This window comes from Buteo buteo, chromosome 10, assembly GCF_964188355.1.
Source record: "Buteo buteo chromosome 10, bButBut1.hap1.1, whole genome shotgun sequence".
Classification (NCBI taxonomy): Eukaryota; Metazoa; Chordata; class Aves; order Accipitriformes; family Accipitridae; genus Buteo; species Buteo buteo.
Genome location: NC_134180.1, coordinates 20086977 through 20104916, shown reverse-complemented (window position 1 = coordinate 20104916; position 17940 = coordinate 20086977). Strand labels below are relative to the sequence as shown.

The 17940-nt window shown below is 39.7% G+C and overlaps 1 protein-coding gene across 1 annotated transcript in view; it reads left to right on the top strand.

Moving 5' to 3' along the window:
• The window catches only part of CRB1 (crumbs cell polarity complex component 1), a 108991-nt gene extending 102964 nt beyond the window's left edge, over positions 1-6027 (top strand). Inside the window, 1 exon segment of the mRNA XM_075037429.1 lies at positions 5812-6027. Within this exon segment, the coding sequence (XP_074893530.1) occupies positions 5812-6027 (216 nt within the window).
• Positions 6028-17940: the final 11913 nt, after the last annotated feature.

The following is a 17940-nucleotide window of genomic DNA, read 5'->3' as shown; positions in this document are numbered from 1 at the left end:
GGCTGGTGTTTAGCACAAGCTAAGCAGCTACTTTTTACAGATGATGTGAGGGAAAGCAATAGATGCTTGCTTGTGAAGGTGAAGGAAAAAAAAATCACGGAAAAAGGGACTTAATGTGCCATTCATTTAAGGTACTTCTATTGGAACAAAGTCAATCTATAGATTTATGGCCACTTTACTGCTGTTGAAAATAAACTGTAGTCCCACAAGCTGGGGTTATCAATACATCTCATTATAACAGATTTGTGTATGACTGACTGGATTTCTTCTTGAACTACTGGAATTCTTACTTGAATTCAGCCTTTAACAGAAAAAAAATCTGATGAGATGGTTGTAAATCCTCAATGAAATAAACTCAGTGTATCTATGGGCTTTTAAATCAAGTTAATGGCTTTTCTTTGGCTACTTGGTATTATCCCTATATGCCCCCAAAACTTTCAAAGTAATTCTGAGATGGATTAGGGCCACTCAAGCCAATCATCCTTCATTACTATAGCAAATGGTTTTGATTTGGGGCCAGTAAATCTGGATGGCGTGGATCAGATGTTCTTACTGTGAATGAAATGATAACCTTGTGAATTCTGTCAGGACTCGGGATCTGGAGACTTCACTGGCGAAAGCTCCTGTGGACACAAGCAGCTGCAGAATTCCCAGAAAGGCCCACATGTGGCAGAGAAGGGAATTCTCTGGAGTTTGGCAATCCCTGTGTTTTAAAGCTTGCGTTGACGTCTCTTGTCTGGCGAAGCATCCAGAATCAGCCATGAATCTATGCAAGAGTGCTGAAATGAAGGCTGATTAATTTTTAATGCCCAGCAACAGAGGCATGCTTCTGCTTTCAGAGCACACTACACCTTTCACATCCCAAAGACACATACATTTCGTGCAAGCCACGCTTGCTTGTGCAAAGCTTGTGCACAGGTAGCAGCGTCCCAAGGAAGGTCACGCTACTTCTCTCACACCTACAGCAATTTCTCTGCTGGCACCACAGCTTGCTCTTCTCTCTCCCCGATCCAGCTCAGCCCTTGGTGTCTGTGGCCATAATTCTCATCTCCTGTATCGACATAAACCAGGATTAGATCAGCGAAATCATGCTGATGTAAGACACACAAAAGGAAGAGGCCTAGTGTATTTTGCTGGCTCCCTTGTGCTATTCCATTTGCCTTTGGCATTTGGCACACATGGAAACGTTCATATACAGCAAATCCCTAATGTTCCCCTCTTATAAAATGACGGTTTGGAAGACAGCTTGTTTAAAGATAAGCATACATATACTGGATTGATAAATGCTGCTGAGCTTTGACTTGTGAACTGGGCCCTCCTTATCCAAACAGTTCACCTACAAAGCAAATCAAGGAACCAAGGTGGAACAATCAATCTATTTCAATAACCAAATGAAAAGTAAAACCCAGCCCTACAATGAAGTCTCACTCTATCCAATGATTTTATTTAATCTAAACATTTTAAATTGTTCTTATTTAATAATTTTAAAAAACTAAAAAATTAACAAGCTTTGAAATGAAACCACCAGTGAAGAGCCAAAAGACCTTGTTTTAAAACAAGACAAAAAAAGAGTTTTTTCTGCATTTCCTTCTGTCTTTGCAGAGGAAGCTATTCTCTACATGAAAACTAAATGCAAGAATATTTTCTTTTTCTTCCTTTATTTTTAAATTTTATCAAAATAAATTTGTCTTGCTCCAGTTGACATCCAAAGACATATAAATAGACCATGCTACTTAAGCAAGAAGCAGATTGGCTTTCTAATGTTAGCAGACTTCATTTTGTTGGTATTACCATGGCACATGACACCATCTTGCCATCAACATCCATTATCATTAAGGATACAGCTTTTACTGACAGCTACTATGTATTAGGGGCAGGGGAACTCTCACAACTCTTCTGTCACTGACTACATTTCAAACAGGCTCATAAGATAATGCAGGTTGGAAGAGGCCTCAGGAGGTCTCCCAGTCCAACCTCCTGCTCAAAGTGTAATGAGAATCTCAAAGGTGTTGCCCAGTCAGTAAATTAACCTTCCTTCAGTTACCCTACACATATTTAGTTATTCATAAGCAGCGCTGAAGTTACATTCAGAGATAGCTGTGATCACCATGTGGTATTTATCAGCAAGAATTATTTCTGAAAGGCTATCACATTGTGTGGGGGTCTCATAGGCTTCCTTGACAACAAAGGTCTTTAGCAAAAAAATTCAGTAACTTGTTTCTCTTCATAAATTTCCAGCTGCCCCATGGCTTTTTTTTCGATTGGGCTGAGACAAAATGAAGTTTGCCTCGCTTTGGCCTTTCCTTTCCAGAGCTTTCCCCTTCTGCTTTGGAAGCTCTAGGCCACAGAACACCTCTTGCGTGGGACTCTGCCATGGCTTTGGGATAAACGCACCAAAAAATTATATATTCATAGCAAGCAGCCATCTCACAAGCAGTCAGTTCAACAACCAGATATCTTAACAAGCTAACACAGGGAAGTGAATAGCAGCCTGTGTGATATGAAGCTGAAAAGTGATGTTGGAGCGTGGTGGTCTAATCAAGGAGACATCAGCTGTGCATTGCTAACCACCCAGCACCTTTGGATGCCCACAGACTCGCAGCCATGGGTGATCCACTACACGGCTGTGAACACTGAGATAAGCAGCCACATGCATGAGCAGTCCCACAGCTGTCAGAGGGGCTCTGCTCTTTGAAACATTGGAGAGGTTCATAGCCTAGATCCATCTATGGTGGAAGCAACAGGCAAGGACTTACCAGAAGAGCCTGAAGCAGTGATATGGGACCTTTACGTTCAAACTGCTTTTTTAAAGCCCACTCCCTACCATTATGCAAAATACACAGTAGGGTCAGTAACAGAAAACCTCTTTTTCTGCTGCCTCAGCAGCACTATGTTTCTAAAAATGCTGCTCAGTCCTTTTTCTTTTCAGGAACATCAGTTACAATTATTTCAGTCTATCATCATCACCAAATACTGGTATTAACAGATTCAGAGACGACAGGGGACAGAACTTTTCAGTTGGATTTTTTTTTTTTTCCAGATCAGCCAGTTGATTTTCCAAATTAATTTAACTGTTCAGCCATTAATTACTAAAGAAGCAGCTGATTTTGATGGGACCAGACTGCAGAGCCTTCTGGCAACTCTTGTTATCAGTTCAGTGCTACTGCTAAGGGGGCTACCTATACTGTAAACTTAGGCAGTGATCTGTGGGCTGATAAACAAGGGGACAGCACTTGAACAGTAGATTTTTTTTTTTTTTGAACAATAGAATCCACCCAAAAAGATGACATAAAGGCCATTTTTCTTCATATTTAGAAATTAGAAGCAACATAAACACAGAAATAAAGTTAGCTTATGTATCTGATCATTGTAAAAAACCCAGCTCTCTAGATTTTAATCAGTGGGGTAACATTTTTTACATAATGGCTCAAGAGGAAGAGTTTTGTCCAACACAGATATGGGCAATTTTCAGTAGTTTGTTCAAGTCACTGGTTGACCAAACCAAATCCAATGAATGAATAATAGTTATTAAAAAGAAACAAGAATCGGAAGAAAATGTGTAGTGGATTGCTATGGTGTGCTATGGGTAAGGTTTCTGTAAGAAGTAACTATTGCAGAACAACAAAAAAAAGCCCTGTTATGAAGATTTTAACTTGAGAATGAGGTTTAGATATGTGACTGCATTTTAACAAATTACAGGGTTCTCTTCTCCCCAGTTCCTTTGCATAAAATTTTTCTTTAATTTTATTTCTTAATGTGAAGGATTTCATAAATGAAAATGTCTGCATAGATGTAGACATACTTAAAACAGGAATGTAAAGAGTATGGACTGGAAAATTGGAGAATAAGTTCAGAAATTTCACATATTCACAGGCAATAACATCCATTTGCCTATGGCAGTAAATTTCTTTCACAAATGTCCTGTTCAACCCTAGGATCAGAGTTAACTTAGACTATCTTGGTCCTCAGTTTCCCAGGGAAGACAATGAAAATAAAAGACAGCTTCCAAGAATAAAAATTCCATTAAAAATTTGCAGCCTCTCTGAGAACAGAGAAACAAGGGTCATGTAGTCTAACACAGTACAGAGAAAAGCTAAGATCTCCAATAGATCTGTAACACCATCTAAAGATGAAATGACCTTCCCAATTCAATACAATTTAATGGACCAGCACATTTCATGCCACCTTGTTTTAGGGTTGGAGTCATGTGGTCTGTTACCTGCACTAGATTATTTCTATTGGAAAAAAGGGTTTTAAAATCATAGGAACTGTATATTTAGCCATCAAGGGCAGAGGAAAATGTCCTAGCTGGTCATGCATCCCCTAGAGAGAATCCCTGAGCCAAACTTGCTTTTATTATTATAGTAGGACCTTTTATATCAGCGTGGAAGTGGAGAAAGAAAAAAAGAGGAAGGACTCTTTTAACGTTCTCCCTCTGGCATTGTTGTTCTTCTGCAAAGGCATAAGTCCAAGCAATGTACGCACAGCAACACCACCCACTTACAGTACATCCATTGCTGAATGCAAAATCCTCATCGTTCTCAGGACTGTAATTGCACTTCCTTAGAAATGACGAGTAAGCAGGTCTAAAATATCCTGTAACATGCAGTATCTAACCGGGAAATGGGCTTTGACCTGCTGTTTTCTGTTTCTAAGTATTTTGGGATTTGGAAGTTCAGCCTCAAGCACATATACATCTATGGCAGTTCAGCTGTCGCTCGTAATACAAATCAAAAGATGATGGATGGCAGAATCTGCCCAGAAGTTCAATTCCTACTAGGGTCACTCTGTCCATAGTGACCACTTTTCCATACTAACCACATCACTTCATTGGCTTACCTCACCATAAGAATTTCTTACACATAAAAGCACATATGTAGATGTATATAGAATGTTCATCTACCAACTATAAAATTTCTCTGGTCTAAAGCTTTTCAGCTGGCAGATTTGTTTATGCGCACTGTGCCTTCTGACATTATCACATTTCCCACTGCCACAAGAAAACAGAAAAAAAAAGATCAGAGCATCCTTACATTCATCCTATACCGTACTACTTGTGTTTGTGCCGATGAAGCTACAAAGCCTGTATGTAGAAGAAGAGCTGGATGAATATTTTAAAACATATTTGTGACAATATACTGATTAATTTCTCACTGAATAGATTTCAGTTGCACTCTTGTGCAGCCTCTACCCACTTATTTAATGCAAACACACTGGTAGAAAAGTTTACTGGCAGGAATGCCCACAGAAATAGTGCATTTTACAAAAATATTTACAGTAAGCAAATTTTCTATATGTAACTACAAGTATTCACATAAGCTTGACTGCTCCAGCAAAAGAAACAGAAACGTGACTGAATATATATCCAGTCAAAATAGCTCATGTTTAACTTGCAGTAGCAAAGGCTAGCAATAACGTGTTCACAACCAAACTAGGGATAATGAATTATTATTAAAGTGATTAAACAAATAATTGCTGAATTGCTACTACAGTCTACAGACATATTAACTCACAGGTTATTTTCAAGCAGAAAGGAACCTGTCAAATGAAATGGGTCATTTCGTAAAATTCATCCAGCTCTGCCTTGTATATTAAATGTCCAGCACCATGTATGTAATTTTCTGAAGAGTCCAAAGAACAAAATCTGGAGGGGCTAATGTACTTTTCTGCCAATAAACAGTGCTTCAGCAGTAGCTCGTCTATGCAAAGCCCTATCCATAGAATGGTTTTTATTTGCCTTCCATGATAGCTCAAGTGTATCTCAGTATTCTCTTGACATAAATTATATTGCGATTATTTCAATCCTTCCAGTTGACAACTGACTTGATCTCGAACATATTCACCTCCATTGGCTCAGTAACGCTGGCCTTGTTATTGATCCTCTTCTTGGCAGTTGTGGTTTCAGTCATTGCTGCCAATAAACGGGCGACTCAAGGGACCTACAGCCCCAGCCGGCAGGAGAAGGAGGGATCCCGGGTAGAGATGTGGAACATGGTGCAGCCACCACCAATGGAAAGACTGATTTAGAAGAAAGCACTCCTCCATCCTGGAAGATGGCTGAAAGGAGACAGTGTACATATGTTAGATATATTAATTTTCATTCTGATACCAGGAATACTCATTATAAAGATTACAATGACTTTGGGCTTTCAATATTTCCCTTTTAAGTTCAATAACATTGAAATTCTCTTAGGATTTAAGTGAACCAATGCTATTTATCATTGTTTTGGACCAGTGGGTCCAAAGACAATTTTTATTTGCACTGGAAACTCCAGCCTTGATAATCAGCAGTAGGCATTACAGACAGTAATGGCTTCTGGGATATATGTAAGTGCCTGCCTCGGATGCAACACGAATAAGTTTCTCATCTATGCTTTCCTTTTACTGCCTAGCAATCACTGCTGCAGAAGGTGATGCAGACAAATCAAATAAGCCTGTATAATAAAGACATTGTAATTCTGTTATCAAAGGGTTTAGTACTAGAGCTGTGTCTTAGCATATCTACTTTCATCTGTTTATCAGGGATTAAAAGGAAGCTGTGCAAAAACTCTCCAAAATAAATGCTTCAAATTTAATTGGTTTTCTTTCCTTCAGTTCTCTCTGAGAAGATTTTACCTGCTGCCCCCCCCTTCTACTGAAAAGAATTTCAGCTTCCACAAAAGCACATATTTCTCTGAGTATAAAAGACTGTGTCCTAAAATATCCAGTGGGCACAATCTGAGCTCTTAGGAGACATGGAGTCTCAACATCCTAAACAATTTCTGTGCATACACACCACTGCCATTTTCTTATTACAATATTACCCGATGGTCCATTTTAGAAAACCATTGCTTCTCACATTGCAAACATACATTGGCTGCCAAAAAGCATGCTCAAAATGTTTCCCAAAACTCATGGAAAACACCAGGAAAGAGGCAGAAGTGGCCTACAGGTAAAGCACTGGCTTGCAATTAATTATGACAGACTTGGTGCTTCTCCTGGAGCTCAGACTTCTCATATGATCACAGGCAAATAAATTTTTATGCCCCAATTTTCCTCTTTTAAAGCAGGAATAATCCCATTTAACTATCTCATAAACCTCAGCAGCAAAAGGATTGCAACTGTTTGTTGAAAAAGGAACAAACACATGAAATGTAATGGAGTAACAGGAGAAGTTTGGAAGAAATCTTGTAATGAAATAGACATTTGAAAATCTTCAAGATATGTAATGATCATTCTTGTAGTAGGAAAGGATGTGCCAAAAATACACCCAGGTCAAAGGGTTTTTTGGAAACGTAGAGGCAAATCTTAGCAGTAACTCATCCAGTTAATTTTCATATATAGTCAAGAAATTAAAGCATAAACATTGCTCCCACACAAACTGAATCCACCATAAAGAGGCAACGGAGTAGAAAGTCCATGATGGCAGTTCTTTCTTCCTGCAGTTCAGCTTATACGTTCCCGCATTTGGGAAACATCTCAGATATACGCATCAAACCACAGATAGTTATTGTAGGAGTTGCATAATAGAGTACACACATTAAGTATCCATCTTTTTAATTAATGATCAATTCATAATTCATTTTGAATGAACCCCTTAAGGGATTACTAAAGATCAATGTCACTCACATTTATTTTTGTTTTAGATGATTACAGTAACTATGATAGTAAGCACATTCGCGATTTTTTTTGCAGTCCTCACCGATATCTTTCAAAACAAGGCACTACAGAAAATGTGAGTGGATGGTAGGACTCAAGCTGAGTTAAAAGAGCAGAATGTAGTCACAGCAAAAATGCACGACAGATTTTATTCTAGCCCAATTTACAGCTTTAGTACTGAAGCTTATTATTTTGAAGGCAATTGTTGTTGTACAGCTGCAGTCTAAATCCAGAGAGTTCAAATGGCAACTAAGGAAAGAATGGAAAAATAATGCCAAAAATATGATGGGAGATAAGAGATAGCAGAGATTCACGGTAGATCTTTTTGAATCATGGCATTATGTAATTACAGATGTAATAGCTTTTAACTGAAACACTTGGTTTAGCCCAGCATTTGCCCTTCGAGACACTGCTAAGGCATAATAAGGAATACCATAAAGTTTGTTAGGTGTGATCATTTCTAGAAAGATACATAAATATTGGAAAAAATAAGAAATTGACTCAAAGAGTGTACAGTTTGAGGTAACAAACACTCAGCAAACAGCGTGTGAAGATCAAAGACCACAAGTGAAGCAGGAGTGATTTGTGCAGATTCTTACAGACACTGCTTTAGCCTCAGCCCAAAAAGCTGAGAGAGACCCAAAGGCAAGGCCATCTCTGCCAAGTGGCAAAGCAAGGCAAAGACAAAGGAACCTGCGATAACGAGAGGGCAAGTAATAACTAAGTGGAAAAGAAGAGCTGTAAGGCTGCAGGCTGGGAAAGGCTGGGGGAGAGAGAGCTCTGAAAACCAGGGGGAATCCAGAAGCACGACTTGGGGCACAAGTAGCAGAAGCAGCATTGAACTGGTAAAGTGGATGCAAAGAAAATGCTTCCACACACCTGCTTTATGTTCTTGGATTTCTGGTCAATGAGCTAAATGGAGAAATAAAATTGATAGAGATCTAAGTGAATAGCAGAGATGGAGAAAGAAAACGAAAAAGTAAGTCATTTCAGAAAGAGCAGTGGAATGGTTATAACAAAGACCTTTGAAGTTCGCCCTTCTTCGAGCAGGATGTTGGACTAGATGACATCAGCAGGTCCCTTCCAGACTAAACTATTATATGATTCAAAGAAAAAGGACAGAAGAGAGAAAGCAGCTGAAGATGGAGGCAGTTTGCCCGGAGAACTCACTTGAAGGAAAGCATTATTGTTCATGGTGAAAGACAGAGCAAGAACAAGGAAGTGGCTGGAAAGTAAGTCTGCTCTTCTCAGTGGTTTGAATTTCTGGATGAAATTTTGGAGACAGTAGAAAAAAATCTGTGCAGAGGTAATAAAACATTCAAGAAAGTGTTGCCACACAGAGAATCTATAGGGCTGAGCAAGATACCCAGGAACATGCACATAGGAAGGAAGATGCAGAGAATATGAAAGCCTGAAGAGTTTTTGTACAGACCAAAGAGAGCTCTGGAGGAATATGCTCCTGAAGAATTAAAAAGACACCCATAAAAGCACAACAAAGGTAAAATCTCAGAGTGAAATATAAGTGTGGCTTGTAGAAGGTAAGTCAGGGAGAGAGAAGGCAGGGGAAAAAATCTTTAAGATCAGAGTAAGTTGTGATTGCTATCGGTCTCAGTGGAGAGGAAGCAATAAAAATAAGAGTAGTAAAAGCTCACGCAAAAGTGAGAGAAGAAAAGGAAATGGAAGTGGGTGGCACTTGGGGAAGGTGGAGGCAAAAGCGGGATTGCAGCAAGGGTGAAGTTGGGCTTTCATGGTAGTGAGGCCATAGGAAAAGGAGGGAGGGTGATGGTGAGTCAGGAATGAGAATTACCGACTGAAGCAGATCTGTGTAAGATAACTTAGAGGGAGCATGTTTTATTGCAAATAGAGATTAAAATGCGAAATATTCAAAACTCTATTTACTATCTTATAAGAAACAAACAAGAAAAGGCCCCAAAGGCACAAGTGTCAGTTCTAAATACACTTTCTGAAAAGCTGAATTAACAAAGCAACAGCCAAAGAAGACAGGGAGGCAGATGCTGCAGTTGGAAAGGCTCAATGGCAGCCTGGAGAAGCACAAAAACTCCCAAAGCTGTTGCGATATTAACATGCTATAGTTACCATGAAATGCATGGTTAGGAAGACTGACCCTTCCGGGTCACATCTCAACCAGGGAACAACAGTTAAAACAAAAGAGAATACATTATAAAGAGTGTCTAATACCATCTTTGCTGAAATTTAAACCACAGATTAAGACTGATATAGCAGATGTCAAGCTATTTACTGCTTCTCAGCCCAGAGATATAATAAAATGCGTGCAGAAGCACAGAGATTCAGGGAGGAGCAATAATATCTGAGGCGTGGAAAGCATTCGTGCTGCTATAAGGAAAAAGATATTGAGACTGTCTTCTGGTTTCCCAAAAAGCACTGATAACCTCCATTAATATGGAGGTATCTCCACACAGAAGACTTAAAATATTTCAAAATTACATTTGTTTAATCTATCTCTCTATTTGATGCAAAAGCTGGAAGTAAAATAATTTACTCATGATGACTTGCAGCCTATCCATTAAAGAAAAAAATGCACAATATACTCCCAAATCTTATGCATTTAAACTCTGTCTTCATGTCTAACAGCCTTCTCCCAAGAAAGAGAAAGTTCTAAGTTAGAGCACATGATCTGCTCTGCACCAAATCCTTCCGAAGATACTCCGAAGCAGGGGAAGGATGAAGTGACTTACTCCCCTTTCCTAGTCCATTCCCTTTTCCCTTGGGAAGAGGTGACATCCAGCCTATGAAGCAGTGAGGAGTACCTTCAGAGTCCCAGGAATATTTACACTAGGCAGAATACAAATATTGCAGTTGGAATTTGGCCAGCTCAAAATGATCATAGTGTATCACTGCATTATGTGCCTTCTCCATTTTATGTAAAATTAACTGTTCCTTCTCTGTGTGTACATAGTATGTTTATAGCTTAGATGGTGTATCCATTTTACTATTTTGCTGTGTACAGGATCAAAATGACCAATAAATAAGGATTATATCAATGCAACCTATAATTTTTTGCTTTACGGGATTATTTTGTCATGCATTTACAAAGGAAATTATCCCCAGGCCAGAACTATATTTGCAGTTTAAGAAGTCAAATTTGCCATTTGGAATCAAGTGATCAAGACACATTTTCCATACTTGGAAATGAGATGAATGTGCTTTGTGCTATGCTCAGGGCTGCCAGCCTCAACATTGCAATCTGCACCACCCTCTGACTACAGCCACGCCAACTGATCATCCTTGCCCATGAAAGGGAGGTGTTTTGTGCCAGGTCCCAAGGTGGCATGAATCAATACAGCTTCACTGGAGCTAATTTATACAAGTTGAGAATCACATGCTCTGTTTTTTAAATTACTGCTGTCTTTCCAGCACTGTGGACGAGTGCAGGCAGAAAAATGGCACAGCAGTAAGAATTTTCTTCACTTAATGTAAGTCCCATTTTCACAAAAGGCTTTCTGCTCACTTCAAAAGTTTCTCTGTTACTTTTCAATAAAGATCGACAACCTCAGAAACCAAGAGTCCTATTGTCCCAAAGGAATCAGCTAGCTGTAACTGAAAGGGTCCCCTCAGAAGAGTTCAGCTATACTGATACTTGCACTTGCTCTGCAAGCTCCCCTCCAGCCCAGCTTGCCATGACTGCATCCCCAGAACACATCCAGGTAAGACAGATTTAAGACAAACGAAACTCTATCCCTTCACTTTCATGAGCCTTCTTTGAGCAATGCCCAACCCTGCTTGAATGGCCATCTTAGCAGCTGACTTCCCAAATAGCACAGAGCATTGAAGAGGCAGCATTTAGAAGAAACCACTAGCAACAGTAAGAAGATTCTTTGAGATGATGGACACCAGCCCATTCTGCCTCTCTTCTGGTCACTTCCCATACTCTACACAGTCTCTCTTTCCCAGCTGAGATTTGCTATTCCCACACTTCTGTCCTCTGACCCTCTTGAAAGGGGCACCTCTGCTCACCTCAGCTCTCTAAGGAACTGTCACGAAGGTAAGTAGGTTGCTACAAATTCTCTTAGCAAGAATAGCTTATTTTTCAGAAATGATACAACTAGGACAGTAGGTGAACACGACCTTTTGGGGGAGGACTTATGTTCTCCGGATGTCGGCACGTAACTGACCAAACTCAGCCACCAGCAGCCTGTGCTGCAGCCAGCACAGCTCTTTTGCATCCAGAGCAGGGCACTTCGAGCACCTGCCAAATAATCACCAGGTACAATTTGGTGAATCCAAATACACCGCATTGAGGAATTACTCTTATTTCCTCCTTGATAACTATGTATCAGCCACTACTAGCCCATCACATATTCCCCATGAGGAACAAAGTTCCAGGGGCTACATTAAGCATCATTAGTTGTTTTTAAATAACTGCCCAATTTTTTGTTTCTCAGAAGTTTAAATAATAGTTTATTTATTCTTCAAAAGCACATGTTAATGTGGGAGAATCCAAGTGTGTCAAGGGGACTTCCGGGGAAATCTATTTCACTGCTTAAATCAGTGGCACCTCTTAAGCCTGAACCTAAGGAACATCTCAAAAACTATGAAACTCATGCTTTGCCATTAGTTTAGTAACTGGATGCTGTAAGACATCACTCTCCCAAGCAATTAACGCTAATGATCATGATCTGATCCTGTGGGTTTTAAATAGAAAACATTGCTTTTCTGCATTCTCTGGAAGATGAACACCACCACCACCAAGGATTTGTTTCATGATGCTGTGAGGAAGCTCAAGAATTCTTACTCGTTCCAACAAGGTACTATTATCTTTCCTGTTTGGTACAACTGAGTGATTTGAAATTTTGATAGTATATGACTTACAGCTGTGATGCCACACTAGTTTTTCAGCTGGGACAGGCCATTCTCAGCAGAGGGCTCTCAGATGGGGAACCCTCTCCCTTCTGAGGTCTCCAAAACTCATGCCTCCTGGCCCTTGAGGAAGCAAGAAAGCATCTGGCCCATCCAGCTTTCTAGTCAATGAGAACGTAAGCCACAATTTATTGTCATTGTCCATGTCTGAAGTCTAGCTAATGATTATTGTTCAAACAGATGCTAATTAATAATAAACATCATCTAAATTACGGTATTAAATAAAGACCATAGCTGATCCACTTTTTTAAATGGCCATAATCAATAAAGTCCCACAGAAGAAAGCTTGTCTCCACATAAGAGACAGCAAAGTCTTTTTCCAAGCCAAAAATTTCTGTACTATGTTTTATTTAACACAAGCCCCGAGTCTCCTGCAAGTCTCACTGCAGGACAAACCTTACACGTGTAATGTCACATAACGTCAGGAATGACGGATCAGAGGATTTTGGCCAAGTTCCTTTTCCTGTGCTATTCAATCACCTCTCAGCTAAAGAAAACTGACACTTCTGAAAACAATTCAAAAAAAGAGCATCAGATTAGACATTGTAAGTCAATAAAGTTGAACAGCGAGCAGCTGACAATACTAAAATTTTGCCTATTGCAAAACGTCACAGTTGAATGAATGGATGGGGCTTTCATGCCCCACTGAAGCATGCACAGGCTTCAAACTACTGGCATGTGTCAAGATGCTGCAAAACCTACCATTTATAAAAGATACATCTGGTGTGTATTTACTGGGAGCAGAGCAAGGTCTTGTTTAAATTGCACACATGAATTTGATGTGGAGAGCAGGTGATACCCTATGCCTCAAAGTAAAAGCATGTTTTAACCTAAACTCCTCCATCTATAATGCATGCCATGAGGTATGAAGACCTCTTGCACATCGAAAAGCTGGAGTATAAATTATGAATCAAGGCACAGGTGGGGTCCTGAAGGCCAGAGTTCTCAGCTCAGTGGTGATTTCTCTAGGCTTAGGTTGCTTCAAATCATATTTATGGGGTAAAAATCTATTGGAGATTTTATATGGTAACCAATTGGAGCAACTTGCTATATTTTGACTTGGTTTCACAAAAGTTGCTTTTAATTTCTGCTTTTATCAGGCTGCAATTTTTCTTTCCCCAAAATCATTTGGCAATTACATTTACCAGCAATTCATCTAACATTGTCAAACACCAGAAAGACTGACATGTCCAAATCATAACTTTAAATCATATTTTTTGATCAAACTACACAGGCTTTCATCTGGTTTTATGCTCTTCATGGCATTGTTTAAAGCACGACATTTTTCTCAGCTCAGTATCACATATGACCTTTCAGATTTCACCTGTAGTTTCACCAAAAGCACAATTTTCATTGGCATGTATTGTAACAACTAACAATAACAAAAATGTGTGTTTCCAATTTAAACCCACTTAGTTTCATCTGGCACCTGCGCTAAACTTTACGTGGCAGTAGATATCCAGAAACAGCGACAGCAACATAGGCACTGGAGGAGTGAGAGCAAGCCAAAAGGGTGGGCTTTACATGGTAATCTTAATTATATGTGACTGTTGGGCTGCAAGCCTTCTCCACCTGTACCAACAGCGATCTGCACCGCAGCTTGTTTGCAACGTACAAGTAGTCACAGCGCAGGGCAGCCTTGGGTTAGATAGCTGCTTTCTGTCCCACTAAATAAATAACTTAATGTCTTCCATGCAGCTAGTACGAGGTACTAACAGAATTTCAGGTGTTACCCCTAAGTAATTTCACAATCTTTAGGCAGATTAGAAAAGCATAAGTCTGCAGGGAAGATGTGTGGGACATTTCCACATAGTTTTCCTCCAAGTGTAAAACAGCTTAAACAATCAAATGCAGCCTTAGCTGCTTCTAACCATCTCCTCAGCTAGCAGGCAAAGGATGCCCAAATGACAAGCCCTGTGCATCCAGGTGTGACAGGGCACCCTGCCTGTACCGCAGCCAGTTCGAGACAAGCCAGCAGCCCAGGTGCTATTTTAGAGAAAAAAAGCACAAGGCTCTCCTTTCAGGCTGCCTACAGCACTAGTGTCTGACCACTGTTTCAAGCCTTGGACGCAATGACCAGGAAAGGTCCACAGAAGGAGTCACCGCAGAAGGACTCAGACCCTGATGACACAGCAGAATAAAAGCAGACCAGAAAAGCGTGCAGGTGCACCACTTTTCTTCCTCAGTTTCTGGCAGTGCACCCTCATTTGTCTCTTCCAGAGATTTAAATACTTCTTTGGGCACGCTGTTATGTCAAGGGAGGGTTGTTTAAAGTAAAACAGCAGGTTGACACTTTCCTTCTTAACTGTATAAACCTCAAAGTCCCGTTGAATTAGCCCAAAGTCTAAGCATTTTCTTTCAGAGGGATCTGTCACAGGGTCATAGACAACTATGTTAAACCTGACCCCCAGAGAGAGGGAGGGTCCCTCAGGTTTTTGCACGAGAAATGACCCTGACAGAGAAGATGCAGATCTGCCTTTCAGGGGTGGCCCAGTCCTGGCACAAGCGATTAAACCAGCCCAAGAAAAGATCATTCTGGTTCAAAACGATAACAGCAACCAGTGGCCAGAAAAATATGTGGCTGTGCTCATGACCTGCATGGACTAGATTAGCCTGTGTTTGTCACTCAGTCCTGGGATATATTTTTCTCGTGTAGCCTGCCTGAGATGCAGAAATCGTTTGTCAAGTTTTCTGACACTGGGGAGAAAAGAAGTAAGGGGAAAAAAACAATTACACAAGTACTGGTCTGTTGACATTTAAAATGAGACAGTGATGAGCATAAAAAAAAAAGGTTAAAAAAAATCCTGGGCCAGCAACCCAAAGGACCAAAGACAAATCACAAAATAGGATGCAACTAATTAGGCTGAAATGCCAACAATGTTCAGTATATCGTTCAAAGTTTCCACAATGTCAGACTGCTACCGTGACCCCCAGTTCAAATATGCCAAGGGGAAATGTAAAAAAGGACTGAAACAGATAAGTTAAATACAAATATTTTAAAATGACATTTTAATTTCTACCTCACCATTTTAACATTTTCAATATTGTTAAATAAGCATGTCGCCTATTCTCACAGCAGGCCAAATGTCAGATGTTTGTATGTATTATTCAGCTGAACATTTTAAATACGTAATCCTTCTCATTGTTAAACAGGTGGTATTATATTAACAGGTTATTTTCTTAAAAGGAACAGTGAACAGAAAGCTACTGATACTATATAATGGTATATTACTGAATGTGGAGCCAGCGCTAGCACAGAACTGAACAAAGGTCTGCAGGGAGGACGCGGGGAACAGGTAGCCACAACTTTCTGCTGTATCTATGACTTCTAAATCACATTTCAAGGCACTGCGACCCAGAGTCTCAGAAGTCATCTACTACAATTTAAATTAAGTCACCAATACTAAACCACTCACTAAAGAACAGGGCTCCAGAAGTTTTAACATAAGCACGTCAAGGCTAAAACATGGAAGTCAAACATGGTTTTTAATATTTGGCCTTTGAACAGTCCAGGCTGAGAAAAACATCCTCTGCCCATCTTGAACACACAGAGATGTTCCTCTTCCATCATTTAGGAAGAATCCCAAGATAAATCAACTGAAGTGATTTTACACCAGTATTAAAGTACTTACCTTGGAAAGTGTATTAGTTGAGCTATTCATAGAACTACACATACCTGAAAAACAAACTTCTGTAGGCAAACGAGTCTTGTGTAAGCTCTGCATAGCAGAGTACATCTTTTCTGTGTCTCATCCATGATACTGAGTATTTTGCAGGACTTAACAATTAAAAACAGATAACAGATCTAAAAGGAAAAGGTTTGCAACCAAGTTTGATAGATTCATTGTAGCCCATGTTTTACCTTTTTTTTTTGGAGTTGTTGCATGTTGGGTTTTGTTGCTGTTTCAGTGACAATTATTTGAGGGAAGAAGTAGACCTGAAAAAAGAAAATTAGTGGAGCAGTACACCATCAGGAACCTGGCCCTTTGACTTTCAGGAGGAATGTTAAAAAATAGGCAGCCACAGAGAGGAAATGATATATGGCCCATAGCATATTCCAAGTGTGCTTCCCAAACTTTGCTTTTAGAACTAGTACTTGTTTATGTTTCATACAGAATTTGTAATAGGATTGACAGCCTCTGGGGTTTGGAAGCTTAAGAAGCTGCTAGCATTTTTCTTGACTGATGAAAATCTGCAGACTGACTTTATTTTGCTCTGAATACCAGCAAACCCACAACATCACTTCAGGCATTGCTTAGGGGTTTTGTTGTTGTTATTGCCTGTCACATCAAATAAAAATCTAAATCCACGAATTTGATAACGTTAATTTTCTTTTTGTGAACACGAGGTTAACACACAGTGAGTTCTGGAAAGAAAATGAAATCCTTTGCCCATCATTCAGGTACAGCTGCAACTGCACTAGGTAAAAGTATCTTGGAAAAGCAATATTCTCAGCTGCTTTTGAAGCACAGCCAATCAAGAAGCTAGCAATGAATAGGAGTGTTCATGATTTCTCCTCCTAAACAGGTCCCCAACAAGACACTGCTTTGAGTTGCATTTTTCCCTCAAATGCCACAACTCTAAATAAACGTGCCAGCTTTCATACTCAGAGTGCTACCATGTAACTGGTACACCAAACTCCTCAGAAATCACTTCATTTGGTATAGTTGTATCGACAGGAACAGAGTCCTGCTGTACCATCTGTGTAAAATTTGCCAACTTCACTAACTTGTCTTATTACCTCATCTTTTTCAATCCTTCCCCATGCTTAGGTTTGAAAGAACTTTCAAAGAACTGAAATATCCATAGAAAGTGAGTTGCAACTGCACTTTCGGTGCCCTGAGATAACAAACTAAGGAAAGTAGGCAAACTTAACCTGAAAGACTTAATCTTCATACTTTCTCGCTCCTTCTGCAAATATTAAAGGCTTCTACATTTTTATTATGTCCTCCATTGGCTCACAGTCTGGACCTATGACAAGAAGTTCATTGTCACAGGTATCTTTGTAATAGCTGGATAAATGTGGGCACATCTACTGGCAAAATGAAGAAATGACTGCAAGATGTGCTGTGCTAAATCTAGCAGTGAAGATCCCTCCGCTACCAGTCTTCACAGCTTGTATCATGCTGGTGGCTGCAGTAAGCTACAACAAGTCAAATAGCAAGTATTAAAATTACACCCTCATTGTTTTGTATGAACATTGTAATTTTTTCATCGGTTGTGGATTGAGCATATCAAAATCGAAACCACAGTCTCTATGGTTTGTCTGCATAAGATATCAAAACGCTTTTAATTTAGAAGAGTGAATCACAGATCAGATATACTGCATAGCCATTTAATGTAAAATCCTAACTAAATTATACACTTGCATAAAATGACTCAGCAAAGCAACTACATTAAAAA